This window comes from Morone saxatilis, unplaced genomic scaffold (assembly GCF_004916995.1).
Source record: "Morone saxatilis isolate NCDOM2014 unplaced genomic scaffold, NCSU_SB_2.0 Contig1, whole genome shotgun sequence".
NCBI lineage: Eukaryota > Metazoa > Chordata > Actinopteri > Moronidae > Morone > Morone saxatilis.
Genome location: NW_023339651.1, coordinates 9,076,326 through 9,093,904, shown reverse-complemented (window position 1 = coordinate 9,093,904; position 17,579 = coordinate 9,076,326). Strand labels below are relative to the sequence as shown.

General features: G+C 43.7%; 1 protein-coding gene across 13 annotated transcripts in view; it reads right to left on the bottom strand.

The window, feature by feature from the left end:
- Window positions 1-17,579, bottom strand: part of tcf7l2 (transcription factor 7 like 2) — a gene marked incomplete in the record, with an annotated part of 92,402 nt that overhangs the window by 54,458 nt on the left and 20,365 nt on the right. For all 13 annotated transcript variants that reach the window (XM_035660270.1, XM_035660278.1, XM_035660354.1 and 10 more), the window contains 1 exon segment: window positions 7,064-7,165. In XM_035660270.1, coding sequence (XP_035516163.1) covers window positions 7,064-7,165 — 102 coding nt within the window.

Genomic DNA, 17,579 nt, shown 5'->3' with positions numbered 1-17,579 from the left:
CACACACACAAAGACACACATATACACATCTGCACACAATCCCAGCCGGCCAGGTTTTATGCAAAAGCAACGTGTTCTCCCTGGAAATAATGCATCCCCTGGCTTTTTAGTAATTTAAACTACTACCTCATCTCTGCTGGCTCAGCTTTCTCCTGGGTACGTGTTTGGCCCAATCATTACTAATTTTACACAGACAGAATAAGAGAACACTGGCTCTGCACTGGTTACATGGCTGTTGGTACTGGCTGGCTGGTTGTTAAAACACTGCTTCACTTTGGTAGAACATCTCCTCAACATCTACACCTTCACAGACTTTCAGGAGCAGTCAGCTGGTCTGGGGATCCACTGTCACTGGCACATTTTGCCACAGATTTTTCAAGCTCTAAATATCTACAGCTGCAAACAGGTAGCATGATCTGGCACAGAGGGTTGAATGATATCACCTCAGTGTCAGAGCCATGTTGTTCTAGATGTTAGAGCTGTTAAAAGTGCAATTATAAAGTAAGTTTATAATTAAAATAACAAAGTGTGCTGACTATGGGTCCCCAGAGCAGTCATTTCAATCACTTCACTAGGTGCACTAAAATTGAAATTGTGAACTTCCTAGTCTTACTAGCTGTTCAAACACAAGTGTCTTAAGAGGAGGAGGCATTCAGAGGTTAAACTGGCACATTTGTATCTACTGCCCTAAAAAGCAGAAGTTCAGATCTCACCTCTCTGACAGATATCAAGAGATGATAAAGGACAGGAAAGGGAGAAAGAGGAAGAAAATAGGCAATGGGAGTTATTGATTTCCTAAGGAGGAAAGGACATGCTAGTAGAAGTCTCAGACCATGCAGAGAAAAGCAACAGGGCCTTTTATTTTACGGAAAGACTCCAGTACCTAAAAGCTACTGTCGGTCGCTTTCTCTGCACCAAGATCAGTGGGTTCTATTTGTTCTTGTGCATGATCCCGAGGCCAGCTAGATAATTTTCCATAACAGCTAGACAGTGAACACTGTGGTTATTGGTGAAACACACACACACATACACACTTACAGATACAAATATGTATTATCCTTTTACATGTGCATGTCCAACATAGAGTCACACATTCCCTGGGGTAGCTTTAGTTCACAGGGGTTATTTAACGGTCAAATACCACAGCAAGAGAAAAAAAAAAGACGACAATGGCCCTAGAGCTATTTACACACACAGAAACACAGAAAAAACACAAAAAATGGCTTTTCACATTTCCTACAATCATGTGTTGTAATAAATAGGCTGCTTAATGATGTTCTTCACACATTTAATATATTAATTTGACAGAAATTATGCAATATTTAACATTTTGAATTCTGGTATGCAATTTATCATGTACCATTACTTTAATATATATATCTGTTAAGTCCATAAAGGAGCGAGAATAGTCTTAAGTCATTGTTGTGGTATTGTTGCTGACTAAGCCAACACTGAGTGGATTGTCTGTGGGAACAAGCGGCCGTCCAGACTGCTGGACAGATACAATGACCGAGGTGCTCTCATTTTCATTGTCACAGTTCCCGGGGTCTGACGCCACGTCTCGACGGCCTCAGATTTTGGCCCGCGTCGATGATGTAAGCGTGACCCCTTGAACAAACGTCTTGTCTGGAGAAGACAGCGATAGGCAGCTGACAGGCACAATGGTCTCTATCTGAGGTCTGCATCATGTGCCAAAAGGAACTGGGCGATATGAATAATATCTTCAATCGTGTTATATGTAAATTAATTCTGGAAATTTAATCGAAAAACCGCTTATAGATAAAAGGATCAGATGGGATTGTCTGTTATACTGCCCAATCCTACGTGCCAAGAGCATTTTGCGACTATGTGAGTGACCACAACAATAAATAAATGTTCGAGCTTTCTCTTGCAACAAAGGTTAACGGTGGATGGAGGAATGCATGCACAGAAAGACGACAAACGTGGGTGGGTGAGAGAGGTTATTTGGAAAAAGGCTTAAAATGCAGAGGGAAAGAGCAGTTTAAGGTCTGCATAAGGCAGGATAGAGAAAGCCTTCTAGGTAAAGCCTTTGGACAGTGTGTGGGTGGTGCTTGCTGACCATGGGGTCGCTCATTAATAGCTGAGGAGGCCAGGCATCCCAGAGTCTTGGGCAATTGTCTGGCTAGCCCAGGTGCATGGCCTATTCAGACCACAGGAAGCCCCCTTTATCCCTATTCCTCCAAAATGGACAGAGAAGCGGTCAAGGAGGGTGAATGTGATCCTGGCTCTGTCTATTCTGACATGGACCTAGAGTAACAGTCGCATGCCCATCCAGTCCTTTGGCCCATTGTTAGGATCCACAGAGTCATTGTGGCATGTGTGTTCTGAATGCTTGGCTAAGACACAGTTCTGCTAGTTTCTTTTTTATAATATCAAAAACACGTCAGCTCTTTTCACACAGCCTCTTTCCAGTTCACATTATTCAGAGAAACAAGTGAGACTGAATGGGAATAAAATAAGCATGTTCAGTAGTTGTAAAGGCTCAGGTGGGAGGTCTTGCGGGCCATAAAAATGGCCAGATTCCATCACTTCCTCCACACTAATTACCATACACTTGGAGCAAGTGCCCTCCCTCTCTTCATCCCTGGGCCCATGCTTCACTACCTCTGACACACACACACACAATAATACACAGTGAAGAACAGTTGGGAAATGGTTAACACTCCAGCCGTCCCCTGCTGCCAGTGAAAGCTCACAAAACAATGGAGACATTGTTCAAGCAGGGCTAGGCTCTAGACTCTAAGGCTGTGTATGCGTGTGAGTGTGTATGTGTGTGCATGCACGTGAATGTCAGGAAAGAAGTTTGTGTGCATATGCTCTTAACATTTGCATGTTTCTGCCCCAATTCCCAGCATGGCAAATTAAAAGACACGATTCAATAAGAATGACTTGTGTTTATAATGCTTTTAAATCTAATTCTAAAGGTGCTGGTCTTCATTTAAGACTGAAAAAAGTTTGATCACATGACTATGAGATGAGCCAAATTATGTCATGACCAACATGAGCCTGGCTCCTGCCGAGTCCTTTCTTGCACCATTGTTGATGCTATTAACACACACACACACTTTAAGCAGTGGATTTACAAATCAATCTGGTATAGTATATTATGCTGTGGTACTGGGTTAATGCAATAACCACTGTCTAAATAATAGAAGTGCGAAGTCGTAAAAAAAAAAAAACCCACACACCACTTCCTAAATTCATCCACCAGCTTTAAGCTACTTCCTGCTGCCAAGTATGCACAAAGACTCTTCCAGTCCACAATGTCAAATTAAAACATCACAATAAAAAGGCAAGTTGACAAAGCAAGGACTGTTTGTGATCTTTCCCTCAGGAGCTATGTGAGGCATAAAAATGTTTCTTGGAGTCTCTCCCTCAAAAAATACACATCAATAGGTGGATAAATATTGAATAACTTTCAGCCAATGGCATAAAAGTTCAGCGGCGGCAGGTTTTGAGGCTGCCTGCGGGGTGGTCAGGCACTTCAAAAGGTCCTGCGTGGCCCCCTTTGAGGGCATGGTAAACAGGGGCATACAGCGTGCCCTCAGACAGACCAGCCTGCGTGAGGTCACTTCCTCTTTTTTTTCAGCTGATCCTCCAGCACTCCACCTCAGCTGAGCCTTCCAGCCACAAATGAGACTGTCTGTCTGCATCTCCGTCCCTGTCCATCTCAGCTGCAACTTTCCAACAGGCTTTATCAACAGCCATCCGTATCTTTCCTCCAATCTATTACTCTCTTTCTATCGTTGTTTCAACTGTCTCAGGGTCACTCAGGCTTCAGATCGCTGTTATCTAGCCGGACAATCGACGGCTTCTTATCACTGCCGATGCAGCCTGCGAGCACACCAGGCGGAGAAGGTCAAGGTGCTTGAGTGTTTCTTCGCATTTGTAAACAAAAAGAAACTACCGTTTACAGCCCAATTTATTGATAAGGGGATCACGTACTGGAACATACAGGCCTACATCCTGTAGTGGAGAAAAAAAAAAGAAAAAAAAGAAAAGCTTGACTGATTGAGTGACACCAGCGGGAGTCCGTGTGGGGTTATCATTGGCATTCACAATGCTGTCCACAGTTATCTGTCTTTTCTATATGTACAACAGCCAGTATGATGCAAACCAGGGAAACATTCAATCACACTTCCTTCTCAGTCAGAGGTGGATGCCGGAGCAGGATGGTAGGAGCGGCAACAATACAAGCTGCATTTCACATTCAATTTTATCACTTGTGCTTACAGCAAGTTGTGTGCGTATGCAGCGATGTTGCAATGCCTCTGATCTTACCAGCCTGTGTATTCTATCAAACAGATCACACTAGGGCTGGGCAATATGAGCACAAATATTACAATATATTCTCTGATATTGATCAGTGTCAGTACTAATCACAATATTCGTTTAATAGTGCTCCCACTGCTCCATTCTGCTTTTGCGTCTGTTTTCTGCTGAGAACTAAAGCACAAAGAAAGAAAGAAAACAGAAGGCTAATTTAGGTTTCAGATATTGAGTTATTTATCATGAAATCCAACTGTTTTCTTTACCCTGCAAAGACGAGTCTCTTAACTTCATTTTTAATTGTCCTTATGACCTCGACCCAAGGCGTATCTGAACAGAAATCCACTGATGGATAGCATGACATAGTGTTTTTAACGTAACCTCACCATGGAGGCAATATAATGCGCATATTGTAAATGGAAATGTTTAAATTTACTGTTCTCATGAATGAATTCTCATTTTCTGTTACAGTTAAATTTTTTGGACACAATTTAGTGTTGCTTTAAACTGAGCTCCAGCTTCATGTGGCACTATATATCATACTATACCTACTATACTATATACATACTAATATACTTTGTGTAGGCTCAGTGAGATTTTCTTAGCATGGGCAAGTCTTTGTAGTGATTAACACATGTTCAAAGCACATTGTTGCTCAGTATTTTGTATTACAGTCACTATATTGTGTTGCTGTGAATGACTGTACTTCAGCAAAGCTTATTTTTTTCCATCTGACTGGTTGTCCATCTTTGTTGTTTCAAGTCTGTTTTTGCCCCAAAGCCAATTTCTGTTTTGTGATGAGTTGCTGGTATTGCCTGTCTTTTCCAAGCCTGTAAGTGTTGCATGTTTGACTGTTTGTATTACAACTCTCTGTGTACATTGTGAAAAATAGATGCTCACATTTATTTTCACAAATATAAAACAAAAAAGTGTTTTGTTATAATTATAAATCATTTTAGGACCCATCTCATTGAGCATTGAGCTATCTGTTAAAAATACACATATTACACAAGAGAATATAAATAGAATATATAAAATGTGTTACGGTGTCAATAAGTCATTCTAAAAAGTTGGATCTGCAACCATTGCACTTTAGTGTTGTTCTCAAACTTCCTTTAACAGTGAATTGCACAGCAGCAGTTTAGATGGATGTGAGGTGTTAAGTATTTACAGCCATATGACTCATAGCAGGATAAAACCTCAAGTATTTACCTGCAGCTTTTGCTGCCTACGACCAGTTTAATGACTTCATAGGAGTTGGGACTCTTTTCTCAGCGTCTCCTAAAATAACAGAGTAAAAGAGGCCCCTGAACTCTTTGGTATAAAAATAACACTAGCATCGCAGGGAAAGATAAGGAGGGCCTGAGCTGGGCTTGTTTTGTTCAGAATAACACTGTCATCGCTAGCTCTTTGTCTTAAACACAACTTTTGACAAGGTTTCTGTTTCAAATAAACAGCCTTGTCGACTCCTGCTATTTTAAGACGTGCTTAACTTAAACGGGCAAAATACCAAGGAGGACTCGGCTCGCCAACTTTTGAGTAACTATTCGAGATGGTATTTATTACAGACCATAAAAGTAACTGAACTGATCAAATGTCAAATGTGACTCAGAGGGCCACTGTGTCTGGACAGTCTAATTTGTGCGATAAAAATCATTGCTACCTTCTGTGCGAGCTCCAGAGCCATGACGACTACTAACTGTGTTGTTGCACCGAGTGCATAAACAAAAAGGGTCAGCAGTGTATTAATAGCTCTAGCACTGAACTGTTACCACAGGAGATATTGTATTCATGAGCATACAAACTCGGAAGGCTTCTCCATCTAAAATCGTTACGTGCTTTTCAAAATTTCATTTTCATTACAATATGTAGGAGACTCCAGAACAAAAGTAACAACTGTGCCAATAATGGCCCAGGGCATTCATGATCACCTCACTAATTCTGCTCAATCCCCACTCTCATTGATTTTCCTGGCTCGCTAACCCTGTGACCACATACGTGCACCTCTCTATGTTCAACCTTTCCGCTGACCTCCTGAAAACTTTATGCCTTTAGCTAACTACTAAGTTCACGATCAACTGTTCATTCTAGAGCTGCTATCCTCTTAGATATTGACATGCCTGGGGTGGATGCTCTGTTATGTGCATCTACTGCATATGCCCCTATTGCTGTACAGCAAACTCTCCAGCCAGAATACTCCTCCAACTTCATGGATAGGGTAATCAGTGTTGAAGGAACGCCCACACTGCCCTCAAAGACAGTATGTCAGCAGCCCAGCATTAGCTCATTCTCATGAAAAAGTTGTCGACATGAGACCAGTTTTCCATAATCACCCTGTTCATTATAAGGATTGGCTGGGAGTTATAATTTTCTCTGGGATTACAGGCGGCATGGCTGTCCAAAGAACAACTGCTGCACCTGCCACAGTGGCAACCCCCCAGTCCCATTCGCCTCCTGATCACTCTTTAACAGACAAAAGTCCTACTTTCTGGAATCCACAAAACCTTGATTGTCAGAACTTGCATGTATAAGAGAACAGGTTTACATAAAACTGACTGGGTGTGTTAGTGACTGTGATTTAAGGGTAAATGCAAACAAATATGCATTTTTCCAGTCAAAACATCCATTCATGGGAAAAGGGGGAGGGCTTTGACACTGAAGTTGTTTTCAGGATGGGTGAGTGAAGAAAAGCAGGGGTTGTTTGTCTTTCTGTCATGAATAAGGGAAGAAGAGCTGGTGAAAGAGGAAAAGTACCGAGCGGAGTGTTACTTACAACGATGTGTGCCGGTGACGGGGACCTGGCATCTTTAAGTGCTTGTCTACTTTGAAGACCTCCTGGTTGAACATCTAGCAGGGGCCATTTCATCTGTAGGTACTGAATGGCAGAAAGGAAACAGAATGGAAAGAAAGAAACAAAACATGTTAACAATGCAGAAAGCAAAAACCAAAAAGAACAAATTAAAAATAAGACAAAAAAGGGAGACGACATTTCTTGACAGGTGTATGGATGTGGAAACTCAAAAACATGGAAAAGCAAACAAAGATCTTAAGGCGGATGGTGGATGGGGTGAGGATGGCCTCAAGCATACATGTAAGAGTCCAGCAGGAGTGCACACAGTAGTTGTGTAAACCAAATTAGACTTTTTTTTCCCAGAAATACAGCACAAAATTGTTTGTTTTCATAGCCTGGCTCCTTCACAGTGATCAGGAATTCTAAAACAAAAAAGCTAGTGGACTGGTAACTTTGGATTTCATGAAGTCACTAATTTGCAGTTGGAGGAGGGCAGAGGTTATGGCACTATACACAGCTCATGGCTTTAAGATGACCTAATGTCATAAATGTGACTGTTCTCACTTTTATTGGAAGCCATAAAAAGGTTAAAGCGTGTCGTCTAACCACGCTCCTCTGAGGCTAAACCTCCTGACTGCTCCCATAAATGATTGACTTGGCCTCTATCAGAAGTCTCCCTCTCTTTCTCCCACCCTCTCTCTCCCTCTCTCTCTCTCACACACAACACACCATCGACACCACACGAGACACACACGACGCACACCACACCAGGTCTACACACACACAGGCACAGAAAACCAGATAAGCAGAAACAAGGGTCATGAGAAACATCTGTCTTTATGTTATAAACTGGGTGGAGTCATTTTAATTTGATGACATGTGCGTTGTTGACTGTTCTTCCTTAAATGGTCTACCTTGTACCTCTGAGCAGCTCTTGATCACAATAAAATATGGCAAATATCCAACTCTGCTTTGTCAGCCATTGCCTGCCCGGTGGTGACCTTGCTACAGTATTTGGTAGACTCCTTTTATCAATGTCACAGCCACCTAATTTGAGGGAAAGAGGTCATAGCAGCTGTTTCAGCTCTGAGGTCAGAGCCCTAAAAATTGTGAAGAAGGGAAACTACTGAGTAACTAAATATCAGGGACAACAGCTATAAATAGTGTAAAACCAGAGACCTTTGAAAAACTGCTTGCCGCATTTCAATTACATTTAAATATTAGCCTCAATAGCAACTTAGGTGATGGCATTTCCCTGGATTTGCATGCATTGAAAATTGTAAAGCCAATGAAAATGGGCATCAAGTACATCAAATAAAAATAATTTTCTATCAAAGACACAAGGAAACGAAATGAACAATCTTTGGAGGGTAAAAAGCCTATTTTGAAACCTAGATGCCACAGAAACTTCACTTGGTAACCCCAAGGTGCAGACATTAGAATGACAATGGGGTAACTTCTATATTAATTTAAGCTATTCTATTACACACCAGATATCCCCCTAAGAATCTACTGACAGTTGAACTTGGACTTGGATCTGGGCCTATGATGCCATTTGCACAAAAACCTTCAACATGATCTAGAAATCTAAACACTGTGAGTGCCTTTGCTTTCCACAGTCTGATAACCACATGTTTGAAATTTGTTGCTTCACTTCAGGATGCTATCTGAATCCTATTAAATTATATTTCATGAGTGACTGAGATCATGTGCTTCTCTGCAATAATGACACAAGACCTAGGAGGCTCATGCAGTCCTGTTACATTTCATAATTATCTCACTATCATTATTGGCCCAGAGCCCAGGATCAGATTTTCACACTTGGTGATGAAAAGTTTAAACATTTGATTGAAATTATAACTTTAGTGCAACCATTGTCCTTTGGCGAGTGCAGAGGGAACTAAGTTATGGTAGCTGTCTGGTGGTTGTATGGTGATGCAGGTACATTAGATGCAATTTCTTTGTGCTGCCAGCCAGCAAGGGTGGCCGCTAGTTTGTATGCATGTCTGAGGGCGTGTGAGTGTGTGTGCTGTATGTGTGTCGGAGCTGGTCAGAGAGTGAGTGTGTCGCGACCCTTCCTGAGACTGTGTCTAAATCAGTGGTAATTAGCGAAGAGTTCACTGTGGGGTGCCTGCCAGTGGTAGACGCTGGAGGGAGTTATTGACTCCATGTCCGCGGTTACAGCCCCTGCAAGGAAAAAAACTGTTGGCTGCCTGGTCTTTCTCCACCACTACCACTCATTTATGACCCCAAGATGGCTTTTACTGCTAAAAACTGGGTTTGTTTATGCTTGTTTGTATGTCCTGAGAGTGGAAAAAGGAAAGGTTGTAAAAAGTTTGAGTTGAGGTCTTGTGGGTTTTTATGGACCCCCCACACTGGGTATTAATTGCCATGAAGGGGAAAGAGGAGGAGGGGAAGGGGGTGGTGTTGTAACAGTAAAAGCGGAGGAAGAGAGTGACGGGGCTGCTGTCATCTATGAGGTAATTCAAGACAGTGTCCATTGGTGCCAGAGGGGCTAGAAGACAGGGCAGTGCTGGAGAGAAGGGGAGAGGGGGGTAAATTGTGAATCCAGTCATGGGAAAGTCCTGCCATTGCGTGTGCGTGTGCACACATGCTCACACATGCAAATATTCAAACACAGCTGCAGCCGGAGAAGGGGTCGGGCAAGAGGAGGTTCTGAGTAGGTGGGTAAGCGGTGTGAAGGTGACACCCCTGAGTGTGGCAATGCGGTAGATAGACATTGAAAGACTACAGAGAGAGGGAGGGTGTCGCAGCGCATGCCCTGACAAGTGGCTCCACTTCAGCCCTGCTATTGCAAATGTTCTCACACACTAATCTCTCCTGCAGGTTTTACAAGCATGCCAAGGAAAACGGAGCCCTGGCAAGCACCGGGCTTTTCGACCACCCCCTTCTTGGCCTCCTTTCTCTCTCTCCACCCACCCGTCTGCCCTGCTAACGGACGTACTGCCTGGGCTTGAGTAGGCCATGACCTCTGACCCCTCTCTGTTGCTCCAAACCCCTCCCTATTCCCCACTCTGCGACCTGAAAACTCTCCTGCTATGAGGGGGCCCCCCGGGTAACTCAAGAGCCATTCCAATGTGACAAATTGCTCCGGAGTTCCAGGATAACTCTCTCTTCTCCTCTGTCTCTCTCTTCCTGCCCCCCTCCCACACACACAGACACTAAGCAGCCCCCCTTGACAGACCCCCACCCTGTAAGAGCCACCCAGTGGTTGTGCTCCTGCTCCGTGTTGTGCAGCAGACGGCTTCTCCTTCTCCCCTCTCCCTTTCAGCCTCCCCCCCCCATTCTCTTCCCCTACCATGCGCCCCTCCTCGCCTGGCCAGCCCCACAATGGGAGCTGAATGACTCAATTGTCTCTGATTAAGTGAAAGACAAGGGAGTCCTCTAAATCCTTACAGAGGGATGAACTCACTCTCACTGTCCCGATTTTCCTGTCCTCCACTGCTTTCCCAAGCACAAGAAGGGGGTTGGTGGTGGGGGGTGGGGGTTGTTTACAAGGGGTATGACCATTGATTATTTTCATTATTAATAATTTTGTCTGCTCTTCTTTCAATTGACAATTTAGTCAATAAAATAGAAAAACACACCCATTATAAGCTCCCAGAACCCAAGGTCCTAAAGGGATTTCTTCAAATTGCTTGCCTTGTCAGACCAACCATTCCAAACCCAAATATATCCATTGACGAAGCCAGAACCAATACAGTTTGGCATTTGTAATTGATGAATGCCACTGTTTTTTATTATATTATGTTAGAACAGGTGCTTTCTCCTTTCCCCGCTGGACCACTCACCCGTTATGTGAGTGACTGCTGCTGCACCAAAGTCTGGCATGTTAGAAAGCTACAGTGTTAAGATCCGCACTGACTGTCATCGCAGTGAAAACAAGCTGGGGCCCTGGTCCCAGTGTCACAGCTCATGGCAGAGGGGAAGTAGGTTGGAGACAAATGGAGGGGCATCCTGAGCACCCACACATCATCCTCACAAGTCTACACACCGGCGTCCACCACGGTTGTTACTAATTCAACAAGCTGGCACTGAAGCAATTTGGCCTAAACCACTCCTTCCTGTTAACAGTGCTAGACTCTGATCTTCCTAAAAATAAACCATTTTTCCACATCCTATCAAACATTAACCAAACGTCAATATGTGCTATTGACAAAGAAGGGGGGGAGAAGTCTTACTCATAATTTTTTTAGTGTGAATGACAGACACGGAAAGTGCAGGATTGTTCTCCCTGTTTCTGGTGAACAACCAGCTCACATCTGATGTGTTTATCACATGCGGCCTGGCGGCTGGAGCAGCAGCCACCACACGGCTTGTTCATTTTGTTTTGGATTAAGAGAAGAGGGCTTCAGACCAATCAAACAAACAGAGCTCCTTATGTGCCAATATGGCTCCCAAACACTGGTCCACTTTCCAGCAGGAGACCATGGGACAGATGATGAGGACCACAGAGCCTCCATCAAGCATTCCAGCCACGTGAGCAATGCAAAAAAGGAGGGCAGATAGACACAGACAGACAGACAGACAGATAGCAGCTTGGGTTTAGAGTCAGCATATGGATGCTGGGTGCTGCTCTAGAGAGTCCAGCAGATCTTCGACCCATCTGTGGCCACCTCATATCGCAGACATGGCACAGCTCTACATGGGCATCATAGGCGGTGTAACACATGTACAATTACAGTGACCCCCCTGACATACTTTACATGCTTACTCACTCGTTCACACCTGAACAACAATGCTCACCCACATTTGAACATCCTCTGATGGACAGGCCCGGCAGCTCCTCTGGGAGAGTGCTCAGAGATGGGATTGACAGCTTGCAGATTACACCAATCAGACCGCTACTATAAAGAGCTTTATTTAAGTCTGAAATGATCAAGGCTAGTAAGAGGAGCCCATTCAAAGCTCTGCAAGTAAACTGCACAGAGCTTAAAAGATTAGTCTATCCAGTTTGACTACAATTTTATCCCGTTAAAAACAAGAGCTGAGCATATTGTCTTGATCTGTTGCGGATATTGCCTGCAGTCTCTGTCCTCACTCACAAGTGCAACAGAAGAAGAAAACACGTGCTTATACAAACATGTAATTTGTTGAGGAGGGGACCGTAATTTTCTGTAATTGAGGGTGGGAGACGCTTAATGCAACACAGACCCTTTGAAATTCCCCTGGTTAAAAAAGAAACCACCAGCCAACTCAACTATATGATACATTGTTGTGTCTGTTTCTGTGTGCAGTACGTGAGAATTTCTCAACAAAAGTGGGAGAAAGTTAGCCAACACAAGAGGGCCCATCATGGCTGCTTTGGTTCTACTAATGCACATTTTATGAGTAAATATTAAAGAAAAAAACACCCCACCTGCTCTGATAGCCAGAGGCATTTTGCAACCAGGAAAATAAAAGTGGAATGTGGGAAGGCCTGGGGTTTGCGTGCCCTGGGGCGGGAAGGGGTCCGCTGGGCCCATATTTACTCCAAAGCCAGAACCGCTTGGGGGTTCCACTAGCCCTGACAGCACTGGGGCCGCCGACCTGATCCAAAACCTCCCCTCCTCACCTCCTATCTCTATCCCCTTTGCCAACAATCTCCACCTACACCTCAAACTCTCTTTCTCTCACTCTTCCTTGCAGAGAAACTCAACCTGACACTTCTCATACCAGCCTTTTTTCCACATGGGGAACATGCACATGACCTCTCCTTTCTCTCAACCCAAGTCTTTACTCATCCCTTAAAATCCGCTTGTAGAAACAGGCTTGTGAAACTGCTATTGTTCATAATATATCAGAAAGTATTGTAGTCTTTGACTGCTTTTTTAACTAATCTGTTTGGTTCCCGTTCTTTAGACTTATTTCTGTGAACACTTGACTTTTATCGGGCCTGTTCTGGAAGTTAGTTTCGCTCTCTTAAACACTGGTTCATGAGATAAGTACGGCTTTACTGTGACAGTGTTTACCTAGCAAGTGTGGACAAATGTGCTGTGCAAACACCAGCTGATTGACCGGAAAGTTTCAAAGGATTACACAACACGCAGCTGACACATTTTTCTACGACAATTGCAAGGAGGTGAAATTGTCCACTAGTCAAAAGTTTAGCAAAAATGTAGTTCACTGCCTTCTAATTATATTGATTGGATGATGACAGACTATACCAAAGATTGCACACGCCTGAATGCACATGCAGCGTTCCCAAAGGAAGTGTGAGGGTGATATGATTGCAGTCCAAAACACACCAACTTCTCAACAAGCCTCAGAAAGTAAACAGTGTTCCATTTCTGACTTTTGCACCCCCTCCCCCCTTCCCACTGTCCCTCTCCCTGTGTCATTAAGAGTATCTCTTGGCTGCTCTATAAATATTGTGGCAGTGAGGGTGAAGGCCAGCAGGAGCTGGCTGGTCTTCCATCAGCCCTGCTAATGAACAGGCGCTCTGGCACCTTTAGCATCAGGCTTTGCAGCAGAATGCCTCTGCTTTCAGGTTTTTCTCCTGCTTCACAGAGCTGCACTCATTGCTATTCTATCTGAATGACTTTTCCTCTTTCTTTTCTTTTCTTTTACTTGGAGACTGGAAGCCCTGACAATTGCAGTTGTAATAAATGTATCTTTATTGACTTGTCTTACTTACCCCTATTAGGGTTGTAATCGCAGTTATCTCAATTAATGAATGGAGGGGGATTACTCGTCAATACTCCCTTGTCTGGTTATTTTTTGTGTTCTGATTTTGTGTTCACGCCACAGGCTAAAACGATATCGAGATGCAAAGTGCAATGTCATTTTAAAAGTAAGACCTCATTTATGCAACTTCTAAAACTAAAAAAATTAAACTAAATATTTGTATTGAGGTGCTCTATTAAATCATCAACATGATAAACAAGTCCATCTACTTTCCTTTCTATGAAAATGTTCAGTCATCCATGTAACAGGATATCTAAATGTGCCAAGTCAGAGACAACTGGATTTACTGGTTTTGTGTTGAGGACATTTGCTAATAATCAAATTTCAGAACTGGCAGTGAAGCTTCTTACAACAGTAAATCAAGTTGCCTTTGAGATGGTGTTGATAGATGCCCTATTTTTCTTCTCTTTTTTTTGCATTAGCTTGTAGGCTACACACACATTCCCCCATGCATCAACTTCAGTATGAAACATCATCTTGTCAGATTACTGAGATCCATGAAAACACCTGCTTGAACTATTAGATATATATATATATATCCGATATTCTGTAAAATTAAATTAGCAATGATAATCATAGTCACAGCTCCACATCTCAGTGGAAGCAGGTTGATGGATTGACAGGCCAAAGATCATGTCCTGGACCCTTCCTGGTTGGAGTCTCGTACACACTGACCTACATAGAGGCTACATGGAGGTGAACAGGCATGTCTGCAGGCCTAGGTGTGTCTGAGTCCCTTATGCAAGGCCAGGTCAGGGGAAGGGAGGAGAAGAGGTTGGGCAACCTATATGCTCACTACATGCTTACCTTTGTTTGCAAGAAGCAAGGTCTGCGGTGTGGGGAGAGAGTTAAAAAAGGTGAACTGCAGCTGAGCTCTGCTGAGGGAGAAAAGTAAGCTGATTGCAGCGCCCACATTCTGCTGGAGAATGCTGTATTTGGTATTGTGCTGGAGGAGAGCTGAACGCTGCCCTTGATGTTGAGTGTCTGGTTTTGTTCTGCGAGAGTTCACTATGAATTAGTTAAATGGTAGACTAGATATAAGGAAGCTATGAAACATGCCTCAGAGGGAGAGAATGTGTACACTCTTAGGCTTCACAAAGACTTCCGATATTCTAGATAACAATACACACTATCACACAATTCCACCTACGCATATTCATCAATCAGAAAGCATTATGTTGAAGGCCTCAAACACACATACCAACAGGCAATTAATGTTCACAAAAGCATCATACAAAACCAACAAACATTCAGTCTGTTCTGTGTCTCTTTCACACTTGCACATACACCTTGAAGCCGTTCAGCCTCCATATTCATGAGGCCTACTCCCTCAGCATACCTAAAGCCCGGGATTTTAAGGGTTTCAACTCAACTCTTAAATATGGTTCCAGGTTATGGATTTGTAACCCAACCAACTAGGGTAATTCATCAGCTTTAAGCTATCTATTTTGGGTTCAATTACCTTTAACCTAACTTATTATTGTTGTTACGAAACATGGTATTTACTGTGATATCGTGCATGAAAGAAGGAAAAAAAATTCCCACACAAGCAATTACATGCATACTCACACAGTGGGGTACTGCCGCTTTGCCACGGTAGCTTAATGAATAAATAAGTAATAAGGGCTTGGTTATTGGAGCTCATTAAAATGAGAGATGCTTCCATGACAATAAGACCTGAGGAGGGTCAGGGGAGGCGGCTGTGGCCCGAGCTACACAGACGCCTCCCCTTGTCTCGCCATAACCTGACGACATGCCCCCAGTGCTCACCTCCAAATCAGCTGTCAGTGATGCACCACCCCACCTTACCCCACCTTTTCTGACACAGCAGCACATGCATCTTCATGCATACACACGCACCTGCAAGCACAGGCTCAAAAATACACACACACACACACACACACACCTCTCTCATGGTTAATTACCACTTAGCTCAATCACATGGTGATCCGTCCATAAGAGCCACCCCCACCCACCTTCCCCGCAACACAAACAGCAGCACACATGCCAATTATTGATGAATCTTTAATATGGCGTTTTACAAAGTCTCCATCTCATTTCCTACCACTGAGCCGGTGATTACTACAATAAGACAAGTAATACAAACAGAAAGGGGCTTTAGCGTCAAAATACATGCATAAGACTGACTAAAAATAAATTACCTTAATATCATTGCAGGGTTGAAATAAAGTGGCCTGAGCCATTTGGAGAAGACAGTTAACTTTTTTTTTTTTTTTTTGCTCCTCCTGCCTTGCATCTCCAGCTAGCTCTGTATAAAACCCCCGCACAAAAATCCCACGCCGCGATAACATGTCAATAATGAGCTGAGGCCATCTATTGATCAGCTTAATTTTGCATCTATTAGCTAGGGAACGGCTTGCTCCGGGGGCGAGGGAAGCCAGGCGCTAACACGCACCGACAGGCTGGATGGAGATCATTACAACTGATGTTCACACACACGCTGTGATTGACATGGAGATAAGGCAGGGGAGAGCCCAGGCTCGCACGCCTCCCCGCACACTAAGCTAATGATACACCAAACGTGTGCTTGGTGTGTGTATGGCGGTGTGTGTGCGGGAGCATGATAGAGAGCGTCTATCTAGAAAGAGAGTTGGAGCAGGGGGAAAAAAAAGAGAAAAAGAGGAGAAGAAAAGCAGGCCACACGCCTTTGCTAATTGGCACAGTCAGACAGGGAAGCTCATAAAAGACGAAAAAGCATTTAGTGGAGCACCTCAGCTTTCTGGATCGCCTTATCAAGTCTGTGTCATTTAAATACCGTTGACTACACCACAGAAAAGCCTGGCTTTGACCTGGAATGCAAGGCTTCATCTGATACTTTCTTAATTTAGAGAGTTTGCATAAGAAACTCAGTTGAGGCATTCATTATGAAAATCGTTTGTTTTCCTGTGAACGAATGATTGCAAGTTTCGTCTGTGCCCCGTGTCAACACAGCTACCAAAGCAGCTGAAAAAAGCCGAGACGGCCTTTCTTTTCTTCTGAGCATTTTCTGACACTTCCTCTTTCTCACATTCAGGAGAAGTGACGTCGAGAGTAAGGATGGATCCATACAGAGAGGGAGCGCAGAGGAGAATATGGAGTGATGCCCTTTTACTGCTAACCTATCCAACACCGCTGCGGCGATGGGCCTGCCTTGGCATTGATGCAACCAGCTGCAATATAGGATGCTGCATGTCATCCACACAGAGAGTGGAAGAAACAGAGAGAAAGAGAAGGGCTGGGTGCTGAAACTGCACCTTTTACCACACCATCAAAAAGAAATGACTGAATCTTTGTGTACACCATCTGTATATCTGAGTTTTTATGGGGAGGAGGTCTTGTTTTATGCCAGATAGGTTCTATGGAGGTGAGGTCAGAGGCACAAAAAAAAACCCTTGGCTACAAACTGTGTGTTTTTGTCAGCTGAGGGATGCAGCGAAGGGATCGAGGGAGCAGCGGGAGGAGGGAGGTGAGGGAGGGGGGGAGGAGGAGGGGCGGGGGAGGAAGAAAGGAAAAAAGCCCTCAGCAAGGCCATCCAAAAGTTGAAAAACATTGAAAACCTTCACAGTTAAGTTAAACCTGCGCCTTTCTAAATGCTTCCTTTGATGTTACCTCCAAAGCAAAGGATCAAAGGCTTGGAGGGTGTGGCGGTGGGGAAGTCCCAAAGCCCTCTTTAGCCTGCCCCAGCCTGTGAAAATAATATCCAAAAAAAAGCTACCCAAAAAAGAAGAAAGAGGAGTTGGGGCCAGAGAGGTAGAAAGAGAAGAGGAGAAAGGGTTTGCCGGGAGCGGAAAAAAAAAAAGAGAAGAGAAAG